At 35.7% G+C, this 15,165-nt stretch overlaps 1 protein-coding gene across 13 annotated transcripts in view; it reads right to left on the bottom strand.

The window, feature by feature from the left end:
• GTF2I (general transcription factor IIi) overlaps positions 1-15,165 on the bottom strand; it is a 94,285-nt gene that overhangs the window by 58,514 nt on the left and 20,606 nt on the right. For all 13 annotated transcript variants that reach the window (XM_074328439.2, XM_074328445.2, XM_019754947.3 and 10 more), the window contains 6 exons: positions 11,698-11,801; positions 8,498-8,636; positions 5,937-6,071; positions 4,733-4,916; positions 4,555-4,583; positions 338-392 (listed from right to left, as the gene is read on the bottom strand). In XM_074328439.2, the coding sequence (XP_074184540.1) occupies positions 338-392; positions 4,555-4,583; positions 4,733-4,916; positions 5,937-6,071; positions 8,498-8,636; positions 11,698-11,801 (646 nt within the window). The remainder of the gene's footprint in view (positions 1-337; positions 393-4,554; positions 4,584-4,732; positions 4,917-5,936; positions 6,072-8,497; positions 8,637-11,697; positions 11,802-15,165) is intronic.

The following is a 15,165-nucleotide window of genomic DNA, read 5'->3' as shown; positions in this document are numbered from 1 at the left end:
TCAATTGAATTGACTACTTTCATTCCAATCAAACCTTTTTTAAGGAAAGTGTAACAAAATAATAAAAGTAGCATATTAACTTTCTAATTCCACTTTACAACAAAGTCTTCCTATCTACAATGTGACCATCAGACAATCACATCAGTTTCACCAGGAACTACTACCATTCAGAACTAGTAAGTCTGGAATTTCACAGGATCCCCAAACAATTCAACTGCATATTAAACTTCAAGATGTGTGACACTTGGCCTTTTTAATATTCTAATACCTCAATAATCTAAAAACTTAAATGTGGTGAGGTGTGGAAGTTTATTAGTACTAATGAAATATGTTTTACCTTCCACCTGGAGATAGCATTGACCTTTCAGCATCTGTTACCACCACACGACCACCTATGAACAAAAAAAAAAATTAGACTTAGCTCTTCCAACACTTCAAATATGACGAATATTCCCAAAGGTCCTAAATATAGAATGGATTGGGAGAGAGGGAGTTCACAGCTTGGGTCATACTAGAATGAGTATTGCATTAGTTTATAAAAGCATCCTTTGTTCTCCCTTGTAAGGAAGATAACTAGGGATGACAATCATCTAATAGTTCTCATCCCCTTACTCACCAGCACCCTTCCTTTAATGAAAAAGCTCTTATTTTTATCAGTGAAACAAATACCACAATATACTATTACTCTAGTAATGTAGAGTAAGACTTTACTGATGTATAAATGATGACAAAGATTTCTATTAGAGTAGACCTGGCTCTAAAGAACTGGAAAGCAGTGACTGCTAATAGGTATAAGGTTTCTTTTTAGGGTGAGGGAAGTGTTCTGGAATTAGAAGTAGTGATAGTTGTACATCTCGTAAATATACTAAAACCCACTGAATTGTCCACGTCAACATTGTGAATTTTATGTATGAAAAAAAAAAGAATGGAAAAGAGAAAATGACTGACCCCACCAAATGCTGCTAAAGATGTAGCACAACTATCATACACTGCTAGTGGGAATGGAACAGTCATGTAAAAAACCAGTTTGGCAGTTTCTTAAAAAGTTAAATATATAACTACTATATGATCTAACCATTCCAACTTTAGGTTATTTACTGAAGAGAAATGAAAATATATGCCCACATGAAGACTTGCACTCAAATATTCATACCATTTTCTTTAAAATAGCCAAGAAACAAAAACACAAATTTTCACAGACAGGTGAATGAGTAAACAAATTGTAGTATATTTATACAATGGAATACTACTCAGAAAAGAAAAAAACAATGAACTACAGACACATGAAACAACATAAGTCTCCAAAGAAGTCAAACAAAAAAAGTACATACTAAATGACTCCATTTATATAAAAAAAATCTAGAAAATATAAACATATCTACAGTGACAGCAAGCTCAGTAGTTACCTGGGGACAAAGGCCGAAAAGAACAGAGGAAAGAATTACTAAGGGGTGTAAGGAAACTTGCGGGTGAAAGATGTGTTCACTATTTTGATTGTAATGGTTTTCAGGATATGCATGTGTCAAAACTTATCAAACTGTACATTTTAAATATGTATACTTTACTGTATGTAAATTATATCTCAATAAAACTGTTAAAAAATTTTTAAATAATCCCATTAAAATCAGAACATTTCAATTACTTTGACAATAATATGGCAAAGAAACTGAGTCATACAAACCACTCATTATAAATACCCTATGGAAATATTCATTAATTAACGATCAGGCCCCAATGTTTCAAAATAAGTTTCTAGAATAAAAGATTTCACAAAATACAAATGGCAGACAAAAGCTATTCTAGAAAACTTTAGGGGAAAAAGATACTGATCATGAAAAAGTCCGAATTTTAACTTAAACATGACAAAGAATCTTTTCTTTCTCAGTCTTGAAAAGAACATATACAAAAAACCAACAGCTAACATCATAATGGTAAAAAGCTTGAATGCCTTCAAGGGAATATTGAGAACAAGGCTACGTCTGCCTTCCCCACTTCTATTCAATACTGTATTGCATGTTCTAGCCTTACCAACAGGATTAAGAAATAAGAATCATTCAGACTGCAAAGAGATAAACTGTCTTGATTCACACAAAATATAATTCACACCATGTAGAAAGCCCAGAAATAGTCAGGGTCAACTAACTTTTAACAAAGATCCAAAGCAATTCCAGAAGAAAGGATCGTTTTTTCAACAAATTGTGGCACAACTGGAAGATGAATTTATACCCTTACCGTGTACCATATACAAAAATTAACTCAAAATTGATCGTAGATCTAAATGTAAGAACTAAAGCTATAAAACTTATAAATGAAAACATGACAAAACATGACCTTGGGTTAGGCAACAGTTTCTTAGATAACGATGTCCAAAGCACAAGTGGACTTCACAAAAATTAAAAACTTATGTTTCTCAAAAGACATCATCAAACAAGTGAAAAGACAACTTGTAAAACTGGAGAAAATATTTACAGCAAGATTATCTGAAGAACTCAATAAAAATACAAATAACACAATTAAAATTCATGGAAATATCTTAATAGACATTTCTCCAAAGAATATACATGAATGGCCAATAAGCACGTGAAAAGACAGTCAACATTAGTAATTACTGATATGCAAATCAAAACCACAAGGAAATACCATTTCACACATTTAGGATGGCAGAAACCAAAAAGATACTACTAACAAATGCTGACAGGGATGTGGAGAAACTTGAACCCTCAGGTGACGCTTGTAGGATCATATAATGGTGCAGCCACTTTGGAGAACAGTTTGGCAGCTTCTTAGTCAAATGTAAAATTGCCCTCTGACCCAGCAATTCCACTCCAAGGCATATATATCCAAGAGAAATTAAAGTATATAGCCAGAAAAAAACTATCTATGTTCATAGTGGCATTATTAATACCCAAGGGGAAATGATCTAAATGTCTATTGACTGATGAATAAATGGTTATGTTCATATAACGAGTAGTTACTACTCAGTAATTAAAAGGAAAAAACTATTGATATACTCAACAACTGGGTTGAATCTCAACTGAATTATGCCGAGTGAAAAAAGCTAATTTCAAAAGGATATATACTGTATTATTTCACTTATATAACATTCCTGCAATAACAGAGGGGATGATGAAAATATTACAAAATTATAGATTGTGGCAATGGCTGTAAAACTGTTTAGTTTTTTAACTGTACATTTACCAAAAATCACTGAATTACATACTTAAAGCTGGTGAATTTTATGGCATATCAATTATACCTCAATAAAGCTTCTAAAAAAATCAATCTTTTCATCATGGTGAGAACAAAACAAAGGATATTTAAAACAAAATATGTTTCAATGTGTATATGGTATTGTTCTTTCATCCTTACATTGGTTAAGAGGTTATCAATGATAATGGTTATTTACTGTCAAAAGTCTCAAATAAACCTTGTTCCAAGGGTACCAGTTTTATAAATGTCACTTTTTCTTTCAAGTGGAATGGCTCGACTTCCAAAAGAAAGTCCTGTTGAAATCCTCCTCATTCTTCAAAAGGACCCATCTTAATGCCCTCTTCCTCATGAAAGCCTTCCTGGGCTATAAAAGAATCATTCCTCCAATGAACTTCCAAAGTACTTTCTCTAACCATTCCTGCACTGTGTACGTCGTGCTCTTGCTGTAGTAACTTTGTGGGCTTTTAATCTCTTCCGTTAGACCACCAGCACCTAAAAGCTTTAATGCTTATACATAGTTGTGTATCCTCTCCCACCCAATCTTGTGACCAATAATTCCATGCCTGTTCAATGAACATTAGGGAAATTAAATCACATCCATAATTCTGGGAAATGAGGGCAGATCTAGTAAATGACCTTACATGCAGCCAACATAAAACCTTGAATACATCATAAAGCAAGTAGCAGAGCTAACAAAAAACAAGTCTCGGGCCGACCCGGTGGCTCAGGCGGTTGGAGCTCCGTGCTCCTAATGCCGAAGGCTGCCAGTTGAATTCCCACATGCGCCAGTGGGCTCTCAACCACAAGGTTGCCAGTTCTATTCCTCAACTCCTGCAAGGGATGGTGGGCAGTGCCCCCTGCAACTAAGATTGAACACAGCACCTTGAGCTGAGCTGCCGCTGAGCTCCCAGATGGCTCAGTTGGTTAGAGCATGTCATCTCTACCACAAGGTTGCCGGTTTGACTCCCGCAAGGGATGGTGGGCTGCGCCCCCTGCAACTAACAACAGCAACTGGACCTAGAGCTGAGCTGCACCCTCCACAACTAAGATTGAAAGGACAACAACTTGACTTGGGAAAAAGTCTTGGAAGTACATACTGTTCCCCAATAAAGTCCCGTTCCCCTTCTCCAATTAAAGAAAAAAAATCTTTTAAAAAAAAGAAGTCTCTACTTTTTCAGCTCAATGATTTTCATTGGTTTATATAAACATCACAATACCCCACTCCAAAGAATCTTAAATCATATTCTCAAAGAAAGTAAAAGAGAAATCATTAAAACGTATTAAATTTGGCAAAACAGGTTTAGGAACCCATCCAACTATCACGTAAGCAAAGCAATCACTTACCTAGGTGCTTCTTTGGCTCTAGGAAAGGTCTGCATTAAAACAAAACAAAAAACTATACATGAGTACACAAAACAAAATTACTATAAAGCATACATTTAAGTGACTTCTACAACAAGCATGAATTTTAAAAATAAGCTAAATATTCAACTTTATATGAGAGAGGGAGAAAGTACTTTACCTCTTAATGATAAATGAAATCCCTGCTTTGTTCTCCAAAATCCATTTCAGAGTTGTAAGATCATAGTTCTCTGGGTGTTTAAAGGCAACTCCTTCTGGAAGCCCCTGCACTACCACAGCTGACTGGTCTCGCAACATCTTCTCGTAAGGAACAGGCACCACTGTTGATTTGCCTAAAGCTTTCCCTGGGGGTGAGGGACAGGGGTGAGGTGGAAAGAAGATAAACATCACTAAATGGTTAAGGTTCAAAAACTAAACCATCATCAGTTTATCATGGCTCAGTGAACGGTATTCATGCTTTCCTGTAATATGTGATTTCAAAACTAATCTGAAATACTATAGGTCCCTTCTCTCACGTTAGCAGAAGTTGTAAACCTGAAATGGATCTAAAGGGCCCAAATGGAAAGTATGTAAGATATTTATATAAAATAAAACCTACAGAAAGGAAAGGAACAATGGGTGATTTCTTGCACTATTCTCTTTCTTCACAATGGCCCCAGCTGGTATAACACGATCTTCTCATATACTATTCAGCCTCAGAACATGGAAGCCTGACAAATCCAACTGTTATCATAAAATATCAGGCAATTTTTGGTTAATAGTCTCATAAAAACTTATTAGATAAACAAAACCTACATTCACAAGTGATGGTATGCTGTCAACCTGTCGGTGTGTCCCACGCAGTGAGCCCGCACCTGCTATAAACCTCATTTCCCAGAGGTGAATTTCACCTCCAACCTCACAGCATGACCTGTACCCTCCCCCTTTGTTTACCACATAATTGGATTCACGAAATGTCGTTTTTCGGGGAATTGGCGCACATGTCAAAAATAAACACCTTTCTTTGTGATTATGATGTGGCGATGGATAGGGGGTGTATCCCCCACCCCCTGTGGTGAGGGATACTGACAGTGAAGGGCTATGCATGTAGGGCGATACGTGTTCCATGGGAAACCTCGGTACCTTCCTCTTAAATTTGCTGTGACTCTAAAACTGCTTTTTAAAAAACAACAACAAAACAAAACAGCACTAATATCTATATCTATTTCTGGGTTCCTTCAAACAGGAAATAGTAAGATTTTTCCTAACGTTAAACCCAATATTTGGAAATTAGTGCATTCAATTTGTGAGAGTGTTATATATTAAATCTACCCTTTAGAAAACTCAATTTCATATCTTTTGGAAAATTCAAGTGTATAACCTACCATAGCAAAAGCAGAAATAGTCCTCAACTGTTTTTCTGAGTGTTTCAATCTCTACAGCATCTACACTCATCCGATTCGCCTGGGTTGTAGATTTCATTTTATGCATCTCTGCGGCCTTTTCTTCTTCTTCAACACCTATAACATATTAATGACATGAAAAGCCTGCATCCATTAGCTTAGTATCTGGCTTTTAGTAAGAATATTTGTCCCTGTGTTTTAACATTTATTGTGTGTTATATAAAAATAGAAAGGAAAAGGAAGACAAGGAATTTTAACTAGAAAAACCTAAAAGATATAGATGACTTGAATGAAAATAACAAGAGCAGGTGATCACCTCTGAAATAAGTGTAGCTATAACTAAAAAGCCTACAAATTAGCTACTAGTAGTTTCAAAAGAAAAATTTCCTTAAGAGTAATTTATCAGCTACAAACTTAAATATAGGAAGATTATCACCACAAAAAATATTCTAGGCTTGCAAAGTCTGACACGATAGCCACTAGATACCTATGGCCACTGAGCACTTGAAATGCAACAGTCCAAATTAAGACGTCTTGTAAGTCTGCAATATACACTGGGCTTTGAAGACTTAGTACCAAAACAATATGCAAAAAACCCCATTAATAATTTTTTATATTGATTACTTGAATATTTTAGACGTATCAAGTTAAAATATAAGCACTAAAATGAATTTTACTTCTTTCCCCTTACTTTTTGTCAATGTCATAATTAGAAAATTTCAAATTATATGAGTGATTCACATTATTTCTATTGGGTAGTGCTTTTCTAAATCCTGCAAAAGAGCTTATAATTCTCCCCCAAAATTTCTAAAACTGACTTACAAACCTATTGATTAGGCTTCAGAAGACCACTATTGATCCCTATCTACAAAGTAATTTATACAAATATTAGTTACTTAAGAATTCTATCCAGGGGCTGACCCGGTGGCTCAGGCAGTTAGAGCTCCGTGCTCCTAACTCTAAAGGCTGCTGGTTCGATTCCCACATGGGCCAATGGGCTCTCAACCACAAGGTTGCTGGTTCAACTCCTCGAGTCCCGCAAGGGATGGTGGGCTCTGCCCCCTGCAACTAGCAACGGCAACTGGACCTGGAGCTGAGCTGCGCCCTCCACAACTAAGACTGAAAGGACAATAACTTGAAGCTGAATGGCACCCTCCACAACTAAGATTGAAAGGACAACAACTTGACTTGGAAAAAAAAAGTCCTGGAAGTACACACTGTTCCCCAATAAAGTCCTGTTCTCCTTCCCCAATAAAATCTTAAAAAAAAAAAAAAAAAGAAGAAGAAGAATTCTATCCAAACAACCAGCACAGCCAGCTTAATTTGTGAAACAAGAAAATAAAGGATTACTTCTCTTAAAAAAAAAAAAAGAAAAAAAAGGATTCTATCGAAAGATTATTTTCCATGACATCAAATTATTGGCAATAGAAAGAAAGTATGACTATTAATAGGCAGGGACTACAATTTGCAACTGAGGACAATCCCCTAATGCTTAGTTCTAACCACTGGAGAACCATAGCACGGTGGTATAAGGAACAGGAATATAAACACAGATGCCAGCGGGAGATTATAGTATTCATGAGACAGACAGATGGCAGCTGATAAAAATATAAAGCAACATTATCAGCATAAATTTAAACACAAACATCCTCAAAGCCTTAAAAATTCTCAAAATGATAAGAAATGATGAAAAAATTTTAATAGATTACTACCATGAAGTTTAAAAGATCAGAGCCAGGTGGGAAGGAAGGCAAACAATGGAGAAGAGATGTTTTTTTAAAAGGACTGAAAATACAATTAAGAATTGAAATTAATGAATTAAGAAATCTATTTTTACTTACCCATGATCTGCTCTATTTATCATGAATTGGATCCAACTTGATAATGGAAATTTAAGCTTGGATCTTAAAGACTATTCTATTATATGCCTATCACTATCCCCTTTTTTGTTCTCTGTCCATGTTTAAGAATATGCTGTATCACCAAGTTACTATGAAACCTACTGACAGTGTCGGGTTAAACATAGATACGAAACTGTCAGACTGTGGAAGGCCATAGTGTTAACACCCTACAATAGACTGGAGGACCCCAAAACTCACTAAGGTTCTGACAAGTTGACTCCACTGAGGGAGTCGGAGAGACCTGCTTAATTTTGCATCATGCTTACAAAAATGTACCGCACAGAGAACGGCTTGTTTTCAACACATCTAACATCTATCAAGAAAAGAACTGCTTATCTGAATAAGAACTTTTAATCAGTTCAAAATTTCTCTATCTTCTCTAATGTGTTTCACCAACCCAGAGTAATGCCAAGCACAAAGCAGAGCACAATAAACATTTACAATTTTCTTAAATCCTTCAGTATTTACTCTTACATATTACCATGTCAGTGATTCTTCTGAGCACTTTGAATGTCTCCATGGACATTTCAGAAAGTATTTTTTAGTATAAATTTCATTCTGCTTTAGAATAAAATACATGTTAAGCATAAATATTTAGATTTAATACTTATAAAATACAAAAGATAAAAATACAATACTTACAGTATTTCACGAAATCTTTCTGAAAATCCTTTCTGGTGTTGACAAAAGCGCGTCCTCTCTCAGTTCCAACAACAAACACGTCTGTTTCATACACTGCGATGCAGGCCACTTCTGCCTTGGACTTAGCCAGTTCTTTACACTGAAATACAAACAGCAAACCGTATGTGATATACAGATGTAATTTAAAAGCACCATTTTTGCTTGCTGGCTGAATAAAAAAATCTTATCACTTAAACTGTCTTAATACATAACCTGGAAACAGATAAAGTTCCTATTTTCCGGATTTAAGTTGTCATATACAAAAAAAGCCCCCGTTTTTTTTAAGGTACCTCTCTTTCTAAATGGTGTTTAACCTTGATTTTAAACAGAAGGAAACAGAATTTATAAGAAAAAAAGGTAGAAATCCCTTGTAATCTGTTATAGGTCAAATTCCCAAGAAACAGACTCAGATTTGCACACGCGCTTACTGGAGAGTCCTCTCCATAACACCTGTGGGGTGTGAGGGGCGCGGGATTCAGCCAAGAGAGAACTGAACAGCAGAGCTCCGGGGAGTTGAAAGCTGATGCACCTGCATAAGGACAGCTCTGAGCTGGAACAGCCCTCCCCAAGGAGAGGGAGAGGAGACCCTGGGCAAGGGTGCCTCTATGACACACAGCAGCTGGGACGATCAGTGCCACCAATCCTAACGTGAGGTCTGGAAGCCACAGCACAACAACCATTATATAATTCTACCTCCAGAAATATCTTCATGCGCATACACAGCAGGAATCACATTCAGGTGAGTAGACTTTAAGTATATTTCTGAGATTAAGTATTTAAAATCTTAAAGAGTATGTAAGATTCCATTTTATGGATATATAATAATTCATTTCACGCTGATCTTATTGAAAATGTTGGTGATTCCAATTATCACTCCTAAAAATAACACTGAAATAATCTGGAAACAAAATATTTTTGTGTATCTTGAATGACTTTCTCAGAAGAGAGTCAGGAACATGAAACAAGAGTCAAAAAAAATTTTGACTATGAAAGTAAATACTTTAAAAGTTTTCAAAATCTACTGCAAATTGTTTTCTAAAGAAGGCTCTATCAGCTCACACTCCCAGCTGCACTTCTAGAAGACGTATCTCATGATATCCTAACAAATGTTACTGTGCAACTTTTCCAGAAACATTTTAAAAGGGTGCCTAGTATACTCAATAATCCATTGATTGTTATTAAAATGAAAGAATATCGTACCTGAGAAATATTTCTGTAAATCAGCATATCCTTTGCTTATTTTTCTACTATGTTTAGTTGCGTTTCCCCACTGATGCATAAAAATACCTCATTGATTTTAGGCATAGGAAAGCTACTTATGGAATTAAACATACAATTATAATTTTTTTAGTTTTTAAATTTGTCTTAACATAACTTTTTTAGTTTTACTCATCTAGACTTTAACTTGGTACATGATAAACACTTGAAAAAAAAATTTTTTTTTGCATAATAGTCTATTTTCTCACAGTACCATTTGTTGAAAACTACAGCTTTCCTCCATTTGTTTTTTATTTGTACAATAACCACTTTTTAATTTCTTAAATGGAAATTACTTGCATAACATTGTTTTAAACGTTATCTTGAATAAATAACGTTATACCTACTGCAATGATTAGAAATCTTTTGAACCATAATAGAGAACTTCTGACCTAGAGGTGAGCCATCATGCTGTAGGAGATATACTTTTGTTATACTGCATTTATATGAGATGCAGTGGCTGCTCACCTGTAAAATTACATTTACTAACCTTGTGACAAATGAGAGTGCAATCTCGGGGCACCATCCACCCCCTTAGTTGGACAACCCTGTCACCAAAGGCAGTATCTATGAAACATCAAAGCAAGATTCAGGGACTGTCCAAGGATTAGATCAAAGAAATCTCTGGGCCAAAGGAAGGACAAAGCGACCTACACACTTGTAATTATACTTCGTAATATACAACTCGGAGCCTGAGGAGAGCTACTCTTACTCCTGCTGGTGAGGAGCAAATAAAAGCTGAGAATAATAAAGTGACTGCCAAGGTGATAAAACTATAGAGACATTCTAAGGAAGAGAACAGGTCCTATGTGACCACATGTTATTTTATGTAGAGATCAGTAGTAAAAAAACATATTTTAATTATCAACAGAGTAGGATTTAATCTCTAAATTATCATTTAACATTTTAGCCACAAATTTTGACTGGTTTTATGATCATGATGCAGAAATGAGTGACATTGAGAAAATAAAACAGTAAATAGCCACTAACCATTCTAAAATTTATTTAAGGAGATAATTTTTTTTAAATTCTTAAATAGAAAAAAAGAAAGAATTGCCCTACTGGAAAAACAAAAAAGAATCTGCAAACTATGTCATACTGAGACCTGTGAGGTTAAACACTATCTAATACTAGTCAACACAACACAGAAAACACATAGCCTCCTCCTACTTAGAATAATTTCATTGTGTCAAAATATACCCAAGTCTGATGCTTTTTAAATCTATGAACTCAAATACTAGATTTCCAGCTACATGTCCATAAAAATATGATAAGCAAATTGTATTACTACCATCACAGAAATACAAAAAAATACAGCCAAAGAATATTTAATACTTCGCTGTAATTACATATAAGGTCTTTTAAAAATGAAGAGCTAACACATTACCTATTTAGCAATAGGTGGCAGAGTAAGGACAACTGTGAATGCATACCACAATAAAACAAAGAATAGATATAAAATAGTCACCATGCTCTTGTGGCCCAAAATTCTGGTACTGTTCTTTGTACAGATACAATAAAATACCAGCACCACACTATAATATCCCAGCTCATTCTGGGAAACTTCAAATATTACACATAAATTCAGAGTGAATGTTTGCAAAACAAGGGATTGCCGAAATATTGGTAGGGAAAAAGTTAAAATTAAATGTAAAATTAAATGTTAAATGTTAAATTAAATGAAATGCTAAAATATTAAACTTTTAAATAAGTTAAGAATATTCTGAAACATGGTATTAAAATTTGATTTGGAAGGCTTAAATCTGTAACTATTATTCAAGCAAAAAAATTATTGTTATTAATAGACCAAAAAAACCTATGTTTTATAAAAACAAATCCAGCTCATCCACAAGCCCAATCGCATCCAACGAGGGGACGTTTTACAGAACTGTAGCCCGCCTCACCATGGACTCGAGAGCAGACATGAGGAATGTCACCACCATCCTGCTCTCTGAAGACTCCTCATCTTCCACTGGCAGAGTAGACATTGCTACTTGGGCCATGATCCCTGTGCAAGAGAAGAAAGAAGAAAGTGAAACCCAGTGTCCTGCTAAACACAAGCTTATAGCTGTGAGGGTCCTCCACAAACTGCCTAATTTACAGTTTTCTTGCATAAGACAAAAATAAGGCTCAGAAACCAACTACTATTTGCCCCAAACACCTATCTTTTAAGATAGAATATCTATTCCCTCACTTTCCATCTAATTTTATACCCATAAAATTAGGTCAGCATAATCCCAAAATAAATTCTGATGTCACCCAGAACCAGTTAAAATTTCTCTCAAGTGAGAGGAAGAGGTGATGCACTTCAGAACCTAGCAGTTTATCATAATCCAACATAGGAAACATGCAAAGTTCCCTTTCTCCCATTGACTATAGAAAAAAGTGGGTAAAGCAGACTAAGGTTGGGTGAAGAGAATGTCTCCTTTCTTACTAAAAAGGAAACAGGTTACTGGACAAGTAACATCTAAGATTCCTTTATAACAGCATATTATTCTCTTTAGAAAACATGTTCTCATACTTTGCTATCAGCAAAAAGCCTCAGCTGAATTTCAAGCACTAGAAAAATACAACACATAAACATTAAATATTAAGTGTTGGCAAGGAAGTGGAAAAACTGGAACCCTGCACATTGCTGTTAGGAATGTAAAATGGTGCCGCTACTGTAGAAAAACATTTGGCAGTTCCTCAATATATTACACAGAATTCCCATGCTGCAGCAATCCCACTTCCCAAAAGAACTGAAAGCAGGAACTTGAACAGATAGCTGCACACCCATGTTCACAACAGCATTAGTCACAATAGCCAAAAGGTGGGGACACCCAATGTCCATTGTCAGATGAACGGATAAGCAAAATGTGATATATATATATATATATATATATATATATATATATATATTTCAGCCTTAACAAGGCATGAACTTCTAATACACGCTACAACGTATACGAACCTTGAAAATATTAATCTAAGCGAACTAAGCCAGAAACAAAAGGACAAATACTGTAGGACACCACTCCCGAGTTACCTATACTAGTTAAATTCATTGAGACAGAAAGCAGAATGGCAGTAGCCAGGGCCTAGGGGGAGGGAATAATAGGGAGTTATGTTTAATACACATAGAGTTTTAGTTTGCGCTGATGAAAACGTTCTGAAGATCACTAGTGGTGATGGTCACACAACAGCGAGAATGCACTTAATGCCAGGGAACTGCACTTTTAAAAATGGTTAAAATGGTAAGTATTATGAATATTTTATCAAAATTAAAAAGCAAACATATACCACATAAAAACACTCTAATGTAAAATCTAAAGCAAAATTTTAGAAATTATAATACTAAAATATTATTTTTTCATCAACAGTATGCTAATTAGATACCTGTTAAAAGTAATCTCTTTCAATTTAGTTGAATTAACTCTAGTTTTAGCAAGAGATCAAATAATCAAATGAACATAATATGAAAGGATGATTAAGAAATTATGGACTGGAAGCATGAATGGGAATTCTAAAAACACACCTAAATATATAATAAATTTACTGAATACCTGGGTATCCCTTAACTGAAGCCCCAATATTCCAGAGAACACAGAGCTGTTAGCATGAAAATCATTTTGGCTGAAAATGTACCTAAGTTTCTTCCTATTTATTAAAGAGGATAATCTATTTCCCTAACACTAAAAACTGTGATCTATTTCCCATCTGTTACCACGTGAATTAACTGCTAGGCTAGATTTAGATATCAGCAAGTAATAAAGTACACATACTGAGGAAATAAAACTTGATAATAATAACCAATAATAAAAACAACTGACACATATTTCCATATATCTCTGAACAAATAACGTCAATTTTGTTTCCCAAAACGAGATCTCTATCCTAAATGGAGACTAAGGAAAGGCATCAAGCAAGAGAATGATTAAAATCACAGAAATTATGTTCCCTAATTTTTTTCTCTTGGATGAATAAGTTTAAGTAAATACATATTAAAATGTGGCCCAGTCAAAATGGACAACTAAAGTGTATTATTTTTCCGTAATCAGAACATTCACTTAGAATATACTGTCATTATATTTCATATTTCTTAATAATCTCACTTTTCCTTTAATTCTCCAGCACAAGGAAAAGGAGATGTGTTCTCATTTTACAAATGCAATGATTTGTCAAAGTCATGGAGCCCCTCTCAGAGCCAGAATACAACACTAGGACACTTTTCTGCCTACTGCTATTTCCACTTCTCAACTTAAATTGCCATAAATCTGATGATGTCACTCACACTCAATGTTAAGAAATAGGAGACAGATGCCACACCAACAGCCCCACAGAGATGCCACAGAGGTCTCTCACTGCCACAGAGGCAATGAAAGGTCCTATTTCATTTCCAGAACTTTTCAGGAAGCATGACAGAATTTTTCAAAGGAGAGAACCTTGGCGGTGACTGAGTCCAATCAGACTTAATGGGGAAGGATGTATTTTGTTGGGAGCTTTCTGCTCTCTAGAAATGGGTGAATCTGGATTACAACAGAAATTGGCTGAGCTGTTCTTTGCCAGTTCCAAGCGGTCGTTTCCCTGCGCAGTCTTTAGTCAAAACTATTCAGGGAACATTCCAGTCCCTCTTATTCAGTGACTGCTGCCTATCTCCTCCCTCCCTTTCCCAGGAAGAAATTGCCTCCACAGCAGTGGTGTTAACGACAAACACCAGAGGACACACTAGGCCAGGTTAGGACTCAAGCGTGTGGAGCTGGCAGCCCGGTCCTCACAGAAACAGCAGCCCAGACAGCCAGGGTGTGAGCTGCACAGACCACTAACCAAATCCACGCCCCCAGTGGCCTGCGCCAGGCTCCTCTTCTACCGTGTTTCCCTGAAAATAAGACCTAACCGGAAAATAAGCCCTAGCATGATTTTTTAGGATGACATCCCCTGAACATAAGCCCTAATGCATCTTTTGGAGCAAACCTTAATATAAGACACGGTCTTGTTTTCAGGGAAACACGGTATGAACAGAGAAATCATATCACTTCAGAGAAATCAAATCAATCACTTGCCATGAACGTTCCTTTTACCTCTGATCTTTTATGAGCCCCCTCATTTTAAAATAAGAGTTGGATAGACAAAAAAGAAACAAACAACTCTTGAATATACCTACAGTGCTTTACTGGCCATCTTTTTAGTACTGACGAAGACTATGTGAGGGAGAAAGAGTAAGAGCAGAAAAGCAAAACGGAAATATCCAGGGAGCCTGGAACACAGATAATGCTCCCTAAGCCCTGGAGCAGGACCAATGCAGTCTTTTTAAAGTTTTAATGGTGTGTGTGTGTGTCTCATTAGAAATGAACAACAAAATGAACAGGATATGATCAATCGTATCATGTCAA

Source organism: Rhinolophus sinicus, chromosome 3 (assembly GCF_057876585.1).
Source record: "Rhinolophus sinicus isolate RSI-liver-muscle chromosome 3, RSI-T2T, whole genome shotgun sequence".
Classification (NCBI taxonomy): domain Eukaryota; kingdom Metazoa; phylum Chordata; class Mammalia; order Chiroptera; family Rhinolophidae; genus Rhinolophus; species Rhinolophus sinicus.
The sequence above is the reverse complement of the archived record's forward strand: the minus strand, read 5'-3'. Positions and strand labels throughout refer to the sequence as shown.